General features: G+C 42.1%; 1 protein-coding gene across 3 annotated transcripts in view; it reads left to right on the top strand.

Moving 5' to 3' along the window:
• Positions 1-1,738: 1,738 nt before the first annotated feature.
• The window catches only part of clmna (calmin a), a 43,386-nt gene continuing 29,084 nt past the window's right edge, over positions 1,739-16,040 (top strand). For all 3 annotated transcript variants that reach the window (XM_082515724.1, XM_082515723.1, XM_082515722.1), the window contains exon 1: positions 1,739-2,132. In XM_082515724.1, coding sequence (XP_082371850.1) covers positions 2,048-2,132 — 85 coding nt within the window. In that variant the 5' untranslated portion in view covers positions 1,739-2,047. The remainder of the gene's footprint in view (positions 2,133-16,040) is intronic.

The following is a 16,040-nucleotide window of genomic DNA, read 5'->3' as shown; positions in this document are numbered from 1 at the left end:
CAGTACTCGAAAAGACATTGCTGCCCAGTCCAGTCAATAGGGACACAGTGTGCCAAAGAGATGCTGCAGCTAAGGACTCTTACAGATTCTTCTACAACCGCAGACATTCAGCTCGTCCACTTCCTGAGCTTCTCCCAGGCCAGGATGTTGTAGTGAAGCTTGACGGGGAAAAGGGGTGGACGACTCCAGCCAAGGTCATCAGTAAGTCTAAGGAGCCGAGATCCTACTTGGTGGAGATGGCGAATGGGAACGTGACTCGCCGCAACAGACGACACCTTCAGCCTGTCCCAGGCACCGCTGATCCTGAGGAGCAGCAGCAGAGCACTGTTCCAGCTACGCCGACTACTCCAACTAAAGGGGCGGCCGCTTCCCAAGAACCACCAGTAAGGCAGACATCGCCAATCCCTGTCCCGGGGTCTCCTCTCCGCCCTACCACACCTGTGAGAGTGACTTCCAGGGGGCGGGAAATTAAAGTACCTCTCAGATTCAGAGACTGAGGACTATCTCCTTTCTATGTTCTAAGGGCAGAATAATCCCTTATCAGGACTGAGGGTAGTCTATCCCCGTGATGTCCTGCGTTCTGACAACACTGTTTTATGTTTAAAGTACTTTTGTTAAAGGGGGAGATGTTGTGAAATCTGTTTATGTTGTCCTAGTAAGGCTACCATGAGGGCAGCCACTAGAGGTCGCTAGGAGACCGGTGTGTATATGTGTTTTCCAGAAATTGATGTAGCGACGTACACTGCTGCTACAAGCCAATAAAAGTGGTTCGTGCTTGAGAACCCTGCGTCTTATTGCCTCCGAACATGACACGTGTTAACCTCTTTGATATGTCAATGGCTGTGAACAAGGAGAAACTTGTAAAAAACTCATGAAAGAATAAAGCTACGTTGAAACCAAGTACACCATTGTTTTTCTTGTGACATTACCAATAAGTTTGATGTGTCACATGGCCCTCTTCCTATTGAAAAAACAAAAGTTGTATCCAAGATGGCCGACTTCTAAATGGCCACCATGGTCACCACCCATCTTCAGGAGTTTGCCCCCTCACATATATTAATGTGCCACAAACAGGACTTTAATATCACCAACCATTCCCATTTTATTACGGTGTATCCATATAAATGGCCCACCCTGTAGATCAAGTGTCACAGCCTGGGTCAGTGGAAGGACAGATCAGGAGGCCACACATGATTTTTTTTTTTTTCAAAAGTTAAACATAGTAAAGCTAAAATAACCATAAAGATCGATGAATTCAGTAGTGTATGTAGTGTCTGACTCTCTCCAGGCTCCCCAAATGAGGAAGCACCGAGAGACCTCACAGTGTCACACAAGCTAGTCAGTAATTTATAAGTAATTTATTCATCAGCACCTGCGATGATCAAATAATGTTTGTGATGCTGAAAAGTAGCATTCTGCATAATGTGCATGTGTACTTACTCAGTACAGCTGATGCATTATTAAGCTATTTAAGCAGGGTTACTGTATAACTTTTTACTGAGTAAAAGACTTCATTTTAATGTTTTTCCCAATTTAAAATGAAATTATGCAAAGATAAACTCCTGTGTAGCAGTGAGCTGTAAAAGTCATCCCCCCCCAACGAAAAGGGAAAAGAAGGGGTAAAGGGAAAAAAGGGAAAAGAGGGAAAAAGGGAAATCAGGTTCTGCCATCAGTTATTTTCCACCACTTGGAGGAACCTGTGTATGTGTACAAAGCGAGAGAGGGAGAGCGAGCGAGAGCGGGTGGGCGGGCTCTGGCGCAGCTCCATCCCACCTCGAAAATACCAACCAGGTGCTGCAGCTTCTTCCTCTGCTGCCCGCTGGCCTCCCACATGCTTGTGGACGTGAGTCGCTTCAACGCTGCTTTGACGGAAGCCTGCGGCAGTGAGCAGCTGCTATGTGCTTCCACTGATTGACACACCGCCGTGGTGGATTCCGCTCGGACGGACGGACAATAGGCAGCCCGGTGCAGCAGCAGCTTCTCGTTCTTAGCCGGGGAGCTTTTCCAGCATTCCTGTCCGGGAATTCTGAACTCACCGCGGCTCCAGATGGCCGGACACGGCTGGGAAGACTGGTTCGAGAGGGAAGAATTTATCGGACAAATCAGCGATATCCGAGTGCAGAACCTGCAAGGTAGGAACATCTCCGCTACTGTAGTTTGAGTCCACAGAACAGTGCGGATGGCCTGGCCACGCATGCACCAGCAGAGTGCACAGTGCCCAGGAACTCAGTTGCGTAGAAGATCGTTTTATTCTGATGTGGGGAACTTTTCTTTTGTTGTATTTGGCTGCTTTCACTTGCAGCACGAAGGTTCCAAACTTTCCAAACGGAGCTCACAAACGCTTTGTTCCACACTGTGCGCCCAGGAGCCTCACAGACTCAGTGACCCGGTGATCTGCTGTGTGGAGGCTTTTATTTACTGAAGTGCACTTTCAGTGTACTCGACGTATAGGTATACTCTTTTCAAGACTAGTACACTAAAGATTATTTTAAAAAGGGAATGATCATAGAGCTGCAGTAATTAGTTATTCTATTGTTGGTCTACTTATTTGAATTATTTGTCTATTATTTGAATCCAACATAGAATCACTGAAGTGGTCACACAGTAACCCCCCCCCCCCCCCCCCCCCTCTCTCTCTCTCTCTCTCTCTCTCTCTCTCTGTGTGTGTGTGTGTGTGTGTGTGTGTGTGTGTGTGTGTGTGTGTTCATTTTCTAAAACCATCCAATCCCAGTAGTTGATTAGACCAGGTTCACTTCCAGAGAAAAAACTTCCACTAAATCAGAGTGCACTAGTGTGGACACTTGTATGTCATCACTGGGTAAAGTACTGCTGTTGCTGTCTGAATGACTTTTGTATTGGCCTATAATGCTCCTGCAGAAATGTGGGGAGGCATCCGGATATGAACCTGCAGCTCAGGTTGAGGCGTCCTGACTTCCTCAGTATGTATTAGAGCCAGCTTTTCAAGCAAACATCTATGTGTTCTTGTCTAATAAGTTATAACGCTTCTTTAATTGGAGTGTGCTTAAAAGCCAGTATTAAAATGTGAGTTGTCTTAAGATTGTTTTTCATGTCACACATAAAGCAAAAAAAGTAACATAACAGTTTTCATAATTTCCCTAAATACTCCTCAGAGAAAGCAATCTTGTGGTTTTTATTATAAGAAGGGGGGCATGAATGTGTGAGCTAACATGTTGTGGATTGATTCTTACAGACAGCTCTTCTGCATGTGTAGGTGCATTACATTCTATTTTTCACTCCTGTGGGTGTAAGAATGGCTCTCTCTGCCTCTTCTCCAGAAGCAGAGCACATGTGAAAAAGCAAAGCCTGCTGTGGATTTTAAGTAATTTAACACCACTGTTGAACAGTGAAAACATCTTTAGATGTTTAATTCCACTGCAGTCACTGAAAATCTCTTATTTAGCTGCCAATCGACCTGAATAAGAGCCAAACATGTTAAATGAAACCAGGTTATGCAACATGATCAGAAAGGTGTGTTTTGTTATTTTGACACACACATCTATGTTCGGTCATTCTCAACCACCTGCGGCGTTTCCCATTTTGACCTCGGGACTTCCAGACCATACTCTGTATGGATGTTCCTGTACACTGTGCAGGCCACTTGGTTAATGTGTTCCATGTATGCCTTGCCTGCTAGCATCTTGCACCCTGCTGTTATGTGCTGGATTGTCTCTGGGGCATCTTTACACAGCCTGCACCTGGGCCTTACCTGGTGTTGTAGACCCCAGCCTCTATTGATCTTGTACTTGGAGCTTGTTCTTGTGCTGCTATGATTAGTGCCTAGGTCTTTCAGTTCAGGTTTGTTCAGCCACTGGTAGGATTTCTGGATATCAGCCACTTCCTCTATCTGCCGGTAGTACATACCGTTCAGGGGCCTGTTCCTCCTCTTCTTTCTCTGGTTTCTGCTGCCTGAGGTATTTACTCAGGTATACTCAGGTTTTTGTAAGGAAAGAAAACAGACACAGAATATTATTGCACAGCATACTAGCAAATCCACCAAGAAATCATGAAAGAAAAAGAAAATGAAGGCACAGGTATGAATCTTACTGGAATGTTGTGAGAGGATTCAAAATGATTTAATCATGTGCATCATGGTTTGGTACAATCTAGACTCAAAGCGACGGAGGGAGTGTAGTCATGTGTCCGGCTCATAAACCCAAGCCCTGCTGTCTCTACGGGAGCATGTGCTCTAATGAGAAGCCCGCACATTCTCAGCCATTCATTCCTATATGGTTTTAAACAAAGCTTTTCCCATGAACATGGACATGTCAATTCCACCTTCTTAAAATGCGCCAGTTTCACGCTTTTGTCCCTCTTCTCTGCACGAAAGCTCGATGAGCAGCTATCACTTTAAAACAATGGCCTGGAGGTTGTTACATAACACAAAATGAGAGGGAGAACGAGAGAGAGCAGCTCTCTGTGCATAACAATATTGAACGTTCCCACACATCCCACACAGCTTTCTGTCCTACCTCACTGGGATGTAGGTTTCTTTCTGAGTACAGTTCAAGTAACACATTACTAAAGAATTACTTTCTGCTAGTTTATACCATAAACACGGGATGATTCTAAACTTGATTATGATGTGCTGAATCCTTGTGAAAAATTCATTTGCTATGAGTGTGATTTCATTTAAATGTACAGGACTGTCTACAGAGCTGTATTCACATTCCTTTACATTTATCCCACGATGACCAGAGTTTATTTTTCAGGTTGTTTCCACTCATATCATGGGTCAGAACACTTCTAATCTTTGCACAGTTGTCACAGGTGTTCCTTTTTGATAACAGCACGAGTCCCACTATATGTTCTCTATTTGACCCTTTCCTTCAAACACATGCTGAACTATATCCTCATGGCTTTTTCTGTGGTCTGCTTGATGTCAGGAAATTATTTTGGGGGAAAAGTAAGTATCAATCTCTGTCAAAGAAAGTTGGCAAGTCTAAGAAAGCATAAAGGATGAGTTCTCGAAAATGTATTTGATTGCTGTCTCCTGATGCTCTAGACTAGCCTCAGTTACTCCTTCTGAAGTTCTTGAGTAGAGTTTTGGTGACACTTCTCTCAGAGCTGTGGTCATCACTGTTGCTTCTGCACTTTTTCCCTGATAGATTTTTTTCCTTCCAGTCAACTTTACTTAAATATGCTTTGATAAAGCATTCTGTAAACAGCAATGACCTTCTTTTGGCTTTCCTTGTTCATGGAAGGTGCCGATAGTCATCATCTGGACAACTGTCAACTTTACAGCCTTCCCCATTATTGCCATCATCTGTACTGAGGTAGAGAGAGGTGCACAGTATTTATACAGTTTAAACAGAAATGTACTGGAACTTAATAAACGTGGATAATAATAATAATAATAACAATAATTAATATTAATAAAAATAATGAAGAAAAATAAAGAATAGTGGTTTTGTGATTTTCATGAGAGATAGATATAATCTATTAATATAAGATATAATCACAAAAGTTAAACAAAGATATATTACATAAGAAATGTTGGTATATTGCTATTCATGTGTAATGAATATTAAACGTACATCAGAACTCAATTTTTTTTAATTAAATGGTGGAAAAAACGAATATTGAACAATACTCAGATTTCTAAATGCATCATTGTATTTCTTATTGAGGCGTACCATTTTAATGTGTCCCAAGACATTATAGACCAGGGGTGAGAACTCCAGGCCTCGAGGGCCGGTGTCCTGCAGGTTTTAGATATCACCGTGAGTCCACACACCTGAATCACATGATTAGTTCATTAGCAGGCCTCTGGAGAACTTCAAGACATGTTGAGGAGGTCATTTAGCCATTTGAATCAGCTGTGTTGGATCAAGGACACATCTAAAACCTGCAGGACACCGGCCCTCGAGGCCTGGAGTTCCCCACCCCCCCTATAGACCCTCATATTGTCTGTGTACTCAGGTCCATGGGATCCTGTACTGATCCTCGTTGTTTTCAAGAGAACTGACTGGTCAGTAGGCTGTGATTTTTATACACGAAATGATTATACCCAAGCATAGCCTACAAGCGTAAGCAGATTGGGTGTGCAATAAAAGATATTATAATGTACCACAGTCGGAAAGCAACCCTGTTCATAACACTGAGAGTTAAACATGAAATTACCATGATAACCACCAATGTTGATTCATAGTACAGGCCTGTGATCTGTGCATTACTATTTACAGTCAGACTAGAACTGCATATAAATTTAAATGTTTTCTTTTGTCTGATAGTGTTTGACTTTGGACAGTTTAAACGTTTGTCTTTTGCTCTGCAGGAAACCAAAACCTGGTTTACCTCAAAGTCACATAATACTACTCAGACTACTAACAGCAACCAGAGAGCTTCCAGTACCGGCAGCTTTTCCTTCAGTGAGTCTGCATGCTCAGAATCAATTTAACATGGTTACACACTTTTAAAATCTAATCTGGGTTTGCACATGCTTTGGTAACCCTGAAAAAACAAACAAACAAACAAACAAACAACAACAACAACCAAGCAAACGTGGGGTTCACCCACGCCAGACGTGCTGCTGCGCAGCCCTCCAAGATCCTGACTGTGCGTCACTGGAAGTGGACGAAGTGTGCGACTGCTGATGTTTATTGCTTGACAAGTGGGTCAGAATGCAGCAGGAAGCAATAACAGAGTTCACTGGGAACAGGAGAACTGTGGAAAAAAACAACAACAACAAAAACTTCAGAGATCAAAAAATAAAGCATCAAAAGCACAGTCAGTAACTGCAGTGACTCTTTTCATTGTTTTTAACACTTCAGCTCTTTGTATGTTAGAACCTTGCTCTCTTCCGTGGTCGGCTCAGGGACCAACAACAACACAAGCAGAGCGGCCCAGACACCAGTTGTAGCACATACTTTGTGCATTGCCTCTATGTGAGAACAGAGCTCACTGCAGGCAGACGGACAGGGACACACTCTCACTGCTCGACCATAAGACCGGCTCGAGTCTCCATACACTCACTGCTTGAGGATCCTGGAGGTGAACAAAGGTCTCGTCTTTTGAGTTCATTCTTGTTTGCATTTCCTGCGGGCAAGGCATGTATAGACTTCAGATTTCGCCTTGTTACAGTAAAAAAGCTTTCACTGCACAAACACTCTCTAGCCTGAAACTTATAGAGTAATAGACTCCTCCTTTGTGTGTGCACATTGGACACACAGCATAACAACCAGTCAACTTTAAAGCTTGTGCTGTATTCACATACAAGCTTCTCCCTGAGCCAACAATGGGAAAATCTTTGTAATTAACAAAGTGCACATCATTTCATTACACTGCTCTAACACTCGTGTATACAGCCTTGCATCCATTTTGTAAATGTACTATTTTATGTACTACATTCCACAAACACATAAGAATCTCCAGAAAAATAGGCCTGCTGACTGAAATATACATTTGAAAACATCCAAAGGGCAATTCAGTTAAGCTTCAGCTCAAAGACACACAGTGAAACAGAACAGAGAGCAGCAAAAGACAGAAGATTAGCTGTAGTTCAGGAGGCTGAGCAGGGCATCTACTGAGTGAAAGGTTGGTGGTTCAATCCCTAACTGCTTCAGTCTATAATCTAATATATAACCTTGGGCAAGTTGCTCTCCGATACATTCATCTGAGTGTGAGCGTTAAAGTATTTCAATATAGAAACAAAGGGCTCGTATGAATGGGTCAATTATGTCATGCTGTATAAAGTGCTTGGAGGCTCAGGTAAAGTAGAACAGTGCTATATAAGAACCAGTCGATTTACCATTGACTTTACACTGAGCTGAAATGAAATCCTAGCACATAAGTCAGGAAATGAAATTTGATCATTGTGCTTTTGCCCAAGAAAGTCTATAAATGGATTTTTGGATATTTATTACAGGTCAATAGAGTTCGAGTAATCCTCTCTGTTGTGTTGAACAGAATCTTTTAAAGATTATTAAAGAGCACTGGCTTGGTAAAGCGAAAGTGGAAAGGTGCAGGGATCTTTTGCTCTAAAAGGCAAAACAGGATGCAAATCTGTGAGGTTGCATAACTTTGAAGAAAAAATCTTTCCTGCTTTCATGAAAACTCCACGGTGGTTGTATATCATTCATGTTAAGAAGGTTTCTTCAATTCAGAGGATAGCAAAGTATCACAGTATATCTTTACACATTACCAAGAGCTGTGCGTGGCTGGACAGTTGGCTGCAATAAGAACAGACAGATCAGAATATTGTGACTTTATCAGATTTCTCAGAGCTACTGCACTGTAATCCTGATTGTGTGTTTGTTGTAAAGATTCTTGTTTCATTTGCCCCTTTCCTCACGCTCCCTCGCCTCACCAGGACCACTTTGCTTCCTCTTTTACTTTCTCACCACTGATTGGCTCTGGAGTTTGTTCCTTAATGGAACTCACCTGGCACACATTATATAAAGACTGCACTCACTACCAGCTCACTCTTTTCACTCCCACATGGGGCAGCAGCTGAGAGTTAGCAGTCCATGTGGGTGTCCCCTTAAGTTAAGCTATCACTGATAATAACGAAATAAACCGAGATATACTGCAACAGATTGATGGCTGTTTCATTTTGCGTTCTGACCAGAGGACACGATGATGATGATAATTTCAACCTTCCTATGAACCTCGTAATTAACAGTATTGCGATGGCGGGTGGGCAGAGTGAAGCAATTTCTCTCCTCCTTAAAATATTGATCTCAGATGAGCTCAAGTCTCAGTGACCTTGACTTTAAGATCAAGGTCAGAGGTCAAGTGTTTTGACAATCTTGTGAATGCGATAATTTATTTTTTGGGGGGACCATTTTTACCATGATGAACTACTCCATAACAATTTTAGGAACTTTCAGAAGAAGACTTGGACTACTCAAAGTAAAATAATCAAACCAAATCTGTTGCATCCCTAGTAAATACTACTGAACAGTTTTGATCTGTAACTGTAGCAGACTTTAACCAGAAACAAAATTATTCTTCACTCTAAAAGATAGCAAATTGTGATATCCCTTTACATTTACTGTAGACTGGAAAGCATCAGGTTTTAATTTGTCCAAACAGACAAGCTTTTTCAGTGGAATCTCCTTTTGCCCAGCTGTGAATTATAACAAAAATTCATCTTGCCCAGTCTTACTTTAACTTACTCCTGTTAATGGCTGTGTTTAACATAGTAATTACACAATGAATGACCACTGAAAGTCTGGAAGAAGCTCCTTTTCAACATTTATTCCCACTTCCTTGTCTAAAAATAAAGTGCTGGGTAATGTAAGCCTGGTTTTGCTTAGTTTTCATCTGCAGTCTGTGATTGGCCTGGAAAAGCTGGTTTTATGACATGCACATGATTCCCTGGAGCCTGACAAATGTCCTGGTACGGACACATGCACTGAAGTAGAGCTGCCTCCAAAGAAATGGTGATGAGCCATGTGCCTCATTGTTACTAAGAGATTATGCTCTCAGGTTGACTTGCCGCCCCCGGGGGTGTTCACTGAAGAGGTGTAAGTGCAACAGAAAAACATCCACCCAACCACTGAGCAGGGATCGCTTTTCAATTCTCCACATATTCAACCTGAGGTCCATCTCTTGATGCTTCACTCGTTTCTTTAAGCATCCTTCATTTCGAAGCTATTGCCTCAGTTTTTGATCAAAACTAGTGTTCGAGCTTTGTTGAAGTAGTGGCTGGTTTGTATAATTTGCTGGAATTTAGATGATGTTTAAAACAGGGTGACATGAGCCAGTTTATACTGTGTTCAGCTCTTATATCAGTTCAGAATCACCCTCTGATTTCGTATGATGGCCCAAGGGTTCGGTAGCGTGGTCACCCCATGATCGGAAGGTCGGGGGTTCTAATCCACTGAACGGCTACCCTGAGGTACCCCTGAGCAAGGTACCGTCCCTACACACTGCTCCCCGGGGCCTGATTTGCGTCCGCCCACTGCTTCACAGAGTGAATGGGTTAAATGCAGAGAGTAATTTCCCCACAGGGATCAATAAAGTGTACATTATTGTTGTTGTTGTTGTTATTTAATCACAAGCTGTTGTTTTGAAGTAGAGTTGCACACTTCTCTGCAGCTTCTATCCTCCTGTTATCCCCCCAAAACCCCATCCCCTTAGAGGCTGTGTCAGCTCCCAAACAGACAAAAAACAAACTAAAAGTTAGTTTTTTGTCTGTTTGGGAGCTATGTTTAAGTCAACAAATGACTTAAACATAAGAAATCACAAAGAAAGAACAATATAGTATCCATATCTTCACAAAAGACTAAAACATTGAAATGTGGATTATTAAACATTAAGTCCCTGTTAGTACACGAATCAGTAACTGATCAACAAATCGATTAACCCGGCCTTAGAGAAACTGGGTTACAGCAGGATGATTACTGGTTGTTGTTATTATTAACAACTTTTATTTGTAATCATCTATCGTCCACATGGGCCTAACCCAGAGTTTGTCTGATTTCTCAGACAGAAATTTCTTCTTATCCATGCCGTCACTCTGAGAACGCTTTTCAGCTTGCTCTAATTTTCAGTATTAGTTCACAGATGTTGGTGTCATTGGCAGCAAACTGTATGATGTTCTGCTTTCACTTCACCTGAAATGTTCATTCAGCCTCCTGTGTCTGATCTTCTGATACAAAGACACTTGGCCCATTCGACCATAGCTGGTTGTGTATCAGGGCCTTTGCTGTTTGCCTTCTTGTGGGAAGGTCAGCTGGATTAACCTTCCCCAGGATGTGTGACCATGAAGATAAATTGGTAAGCATCTGGACGTCGGTCACTCTGTTTGTGACAAATGATTTCCACCTTTGTGCAGAACTGCAAATCCATTGTGAAGTGATCTTATTTTATCTGGCTTTCCTCAGTCTTCAATGAGATGATCAAGTTGTTTCCCAGTCTTGATCCAGTCAGGGCTTCCCATGAGCTCCGGACGCAGCATTGTTATTTATTTTTTTATTTATTTTTTGGATGGATTTAGATGCGACTAAGCTCATTGTTGTTTCTCCTTCTTGTTTTTTAGCTTGCAGATATGCCACAGCACTGTATGCTTTCTCACTCCCTTCACAGAACACATGTAGTTCCAATTCATAATTATTTTGCTGCATGCTGGTTTGGTACCACCTTGGTTTGGTGAGCTGATGTATGAATAAGTGAGTTCTGAACACCACTGTTTCCATTCTCGGGCCAGATCTGGTGGCAATTCTTCATCCCAGGAGAGCCCCCTCTCCCACTTCCATTTCTTGAAATGCACATGATGCTAATGGTAAAGTCATAAGTGTGTGTTGAGGAATGCAGAACACTTCCTTTAGTTCCTTTCCTCTCTGTTAAAAACCTGACTAGTGCCTTAAGGTCAAAGGTAAAATCGTTAGTCTCTGGCCTCCACACTGATTCAAGTACTTTAAGTGGTTTTCCATTTGTCTCAGGTGCCAACATGTAGTTTGCGGAGCTCTCCTCATCCATTTGCAGAGCTTCATACCTGCAGCAGCCAGTTTTGTTTGGCAGTTGTTGTTCTATGATGTGCTTCTTCAACCGTGCGTGTACTTGAAATGAATTCATCCACACAGAGTGACTCCCTTATTGTATTCACAACTTGTGGTTTGTATGTTTCATATTGCTTTAGGTGTCTTTGAATCCTAGCCACAAGCACAAATGGGCTTGGTGTAACCCCAAACACCAGTCTCGTCATCCTCAGAATGCACAGGTGTTCATTCCTTTTACTGTCGGTGTACCTGAGAGTCACAAGAACCTGCCAGAAAGGCAACTTTATGTTTCTACATCTAATAAGAACAATGAGCAGATCTGGATTCAAGTTTGGCTCTGTAAGTAAGCAACCATTCAGCAATGGACAGCTGTCTTCATGGGACGACACATCGAGGACCACTCTTAATTTGGTGGTTGCTTCTGAGCACTACATGGTGAGGCATATAGTATCTTACAGTATCTGTGCTGATGTTATCTTGTCTCGCATCTTCTGCTATGTTCTGCTCTAAATAGTTCTGCACCAAATCTGCTGAACAATTTCTGTTCACCAGGAATGGCCAAGGACACTTGTGGGGTCTCCACAGCTTTTATTACAATTTTCTGCCTAGGATGCCAGATATTTTGTAGCAAGACCTTTACTGTGATTCATTTTGATCTTGTGGGAACAAAGGAGCCAAACATGTGCATACATTCTGAATTTGTATTTTGTTTGTTCCATTTCCCTTCCATGCTCGTCATCTGCCACTCTTGCAGCTTCGGCTGTGCCACAACGTGAATCTTGTTTGCTCATTTCTCCTGGGTTTCAGCATCAAAAAATGATGTAGCAAATTCTCTTAGCCAAGCAAATGGACAGGACGTCAGCTATAGAGACAAATGTCTTCATATGAGTCTTCAACATGGCGTACAACACAAGCACAAAATATAATGGCTTCTTGATATTCTTAATCTGGATTACCAAGCATTTAGGCCCATGGCTAGTGTTAATTTAAAGTCATGATCAGAAGTTTAATAAATAAACAGGACAAAGACTGAGCTGTTTGGCCACAATGTGAAGAGGGTTAAAGGTGAGGCTTTAACACCTAAAAACACTGCACCAGCAGTCAAGCACGGTGATGGTTGTGCAGTGTTTTAGGCTGTATGGCTCAAAGCACGAAGTGGATGGAATCATGAAGGAGGACAACTTTACGCCTTGATGATGTCAGTTATGATATGGGCTTCTGCTCCGCGGCTGCTGAGTGAGCCCTCATCTGGGACTCTCCTCAGCTCTTTCTGGGACAGTGGCGCAGCTGCCCCTCTGTTGGTCTTCCTTGGTCTCTTGTGTTCTGGGGGCCTCTGGATGTCTGGAGTTTTGATCTCCTCCACACCTGCTTCACGCCCTGGAGGACGGGGCTGTGGCCCCCCCACACCCTCTAGCAGATCATTACATGAAGGAACCTTTTAAAAAAACAAAAAACAAGCGCGTCCATGCTCACAGGTGTACACACGGGTGATCACACCCACAAACTACACCCTTTTTGGCTCCTACCTCAAAGCACACTGTGTTCTGTTGATCTTATGTGCTGCACAATAATGTTTAACATTTAGTATTTACTGTCATATTCCCATATATCATTGTGATGTTGTTTATTCTATTACTCTTGTTCTCTTCTGCTTGCTTTCTTTTTTCTTTCTCAGCAGGTGATCCAGGTGATTGATATATGCATTTTTTTTTCTGCTCATTCTGTTGATTTTTGTCTTTTGCTCTTCTCCCCCGTCCCTCTTCTCAGCTGTTTCTCTTTCCCTCTTTCTTTCTCCCCTTCTTTCCCCCAGTCAAGTCTGTCCCGTATTCAGTAAGTGAAAATAAAATAAACAATAAAAGGTGAATCAAATGGACCATTATGGCAAGGCTGGGATGGTCAGTTTGGTAAAGTAAATCCGTTGGGCATCTTTCTTTGCCTTTAGACAACAATTCTGATGGCAAAAGAGCCAAACGGGACAGGCCAAAAAAAAAAAAGAAAAAAGAAAAAAAAAAAGAAAAAGAAATAAAGAACATGTTAACTTAAAAAAAAAAAAAAAAAAGTTATGATATGGGCCTCCAGTATTATGTGGTGATGTTGTTGATGAACATAAAATTCTCAAGTCTTATAGAAATGTTGAAATAAAAAATAAAATCTGACAAAATAGTTGTAACACATTTTAATATCAGTGAGTAGCTTAAAAAATAAAAAGTTTGTGGCAAACACGTGTGATTTGATGTTGATTTGTAAACCAATCCTCACTGTCAGTTTTATCCTCTCATCCTATGACACGAGAGATAAGCTTAGTCAGTCGTGTCAGCAGCGTTTGTTGTTCTCTGAAACATTTTTAAACATTAACCTAATAAATGGCTTCCTTGAGGATTTATTGATGCTTGCAGAGGAACAGGTGCAACTCGTGCACCAACATCAGTGACCACATAAAAAATAGTCTGGGGCTATTTCTTTGTTTGACTAGCGTGCCACGTCAGAAAGGGGGGGTGTGAGCATATTGGCTTACTGGTGAGTGTGAAAGACATGAGCAAAGAGATTAATAACTGATTAACAATCATGGACACTAGTGGTGCTGGCTAGCATACAGGGCTGTGTTGAGTCTGCATCATTGTAATCCTTTTTCCCTCCATCCACAAAAAAGGAGGGGTTGTTCCGTTGGCCAAGTTATGTGGACCAGATGTTACAGATCTTACAATTCAGTTTTATTTAGACAGTGCCAAATCACAACCACAGTCACCTCAAGGCGCTTTACTTGGCAATGTAAAGACCCCACAATAATAAAAGTATGGACATGGATTACCAATCCGTTTGAGCACAGCAGAGTGTGTGCTCTAATTGTTTAGATGGCTACCTTACTACGAGAACAGACTGAAAGCACTCTTCACACCGCTGTGAGTTGACCTCTGTATAGGGAGATAAAACAAAACACTCTGTTCAGATCAGTATCCAGATTGTTTTTCTGTGTGTTTACTGTGAGACAGTCACAGTTACCTGAATTCAAAGGTGAGACCTTTGCACTGTGAAGGGCGTGCTTTCAGGTAGGGTTGGGTGATAAAACGATTAAAAGAATTACTGTGAAATAACTTTTCCTGGACAGACAAGAAGGGTACCGCGCTGAACAAATCATGGGGTTGGAACAGAGTTAGAGCCATGCCAGTTTAGGCAGATTATGAGAAGCACATGTGCTAAAGTTCAATATACAGGGTGGGCCATTTATATGGAAACACTGTAATAACATGGGAATGGTTGGTGATATTAAAGTCCTGTTTGTGGCACATTAGTATATGTGAGGGGGCAAACTCCTGAAGATGGGTGGTGACCATGGTGGCCATTTAGAAGTCGGCCATCTTGGATACAACTTTTGTTTTTTCAATAGGAAGAGGGCCATGTGACACATCAAACTTATTGGTAATGTCACAAGAAAAACAATGGTGTGCTTGGTTTCAACGTAACTTTGTGTATGTGTGTACGTACACATACGTACACACATACGTATGTGTATACGTACACACATACGTATGTGTATACGTACACACATACGTATGTGTATACGTACACACATACGTAAGTGTGTACGTGTGTGCACGTAAGTGTGTACGTGTGTGCACGTGTGTGTGTGTGTGTGTGTGTATATATACAATATATAAAAAAATAGCTTTACTTTGTTGTCTGGGTCAACTTTTCTTGCAAGAGACAGAGAGAGGCGTTGAAAGACTGCTCCAACGGAACTTGTTGTTGAATTGAATTGTTTTCGGAGGAAAACACGAACACGGTGTACAGTCGAGTCTTAATAGCTTATTTACAACTGGGCTCGTCAGGCTCTCTTCTTGGCTGCAGTGGTTATTATTATATTTACATGCTTCCAGCTCCCGTTTTTGCTCGATGACAGCTCGTACTTTTCCACTCCTTTTTCTCCCTCCTCGCGCTCACAGACCCATAACGTGTATGGCAGTCCATTCTCCCTGCAGCACGGACTACACTGCCCATGATGCTACATTCTTTAGAGCTATGCCTGTAGCATTCTGCCTGTTAGCTTAGCACAACAACAACAACAACAACAAAAAGGCGCTCTCTCACCCAGGAAACACACAGTCGCAGAGAGAGAGAGAGAGCGCGTTGCCCTGTATCCATGGCAACCGTAAGCTGCCGCCTGGAACAACAGAACATCACAGCTGTCAAACAAAAACCAAACAGTTCTGACCCGCCACAATATGAAACAGGAAAATACCGCAGTGTAATCCATTTATTTCAACAAAGTAACTGTATTCTAAACACCACCTTTTTAAACGGTAACTGTAACGGAATACAGTTACTCATATTTTGTATTTTAAATACGTAACGGCGGTACATGTATTCCGTTACTCCCCAACACTGGATACAAATAATATCAGGCTGATCCTGCCATGATTTGTTCCCCCGGTTCAAATCACGGACAAACAGGATCCCACAGTTGTTTGTTTTTAAACCCATTTTGTACAGAGAGGCATTTTTTGAAAAATGTATTGATAGCAATGTTGAATATTATTACACAGGAAAAAAAACATCTACATGTAAAATAATCACACC

This window comes from Aulonocara stuartgranti (assembly GCF_965226115.1).
Source record: "Aulonocara stuartgranti genome assembly, chromosome: 19".
Taxonomy (NCBI): domain Eukaryota; kingdom Metazoa; phylum Chordata; class Actinopteri; order Cichliformes; family Cichlidae; genus Aulonocara; species Aulonocara stuartgranti.
This window is presented reverse-complemented; position numbering and strand designations above follow the sequence as displayed.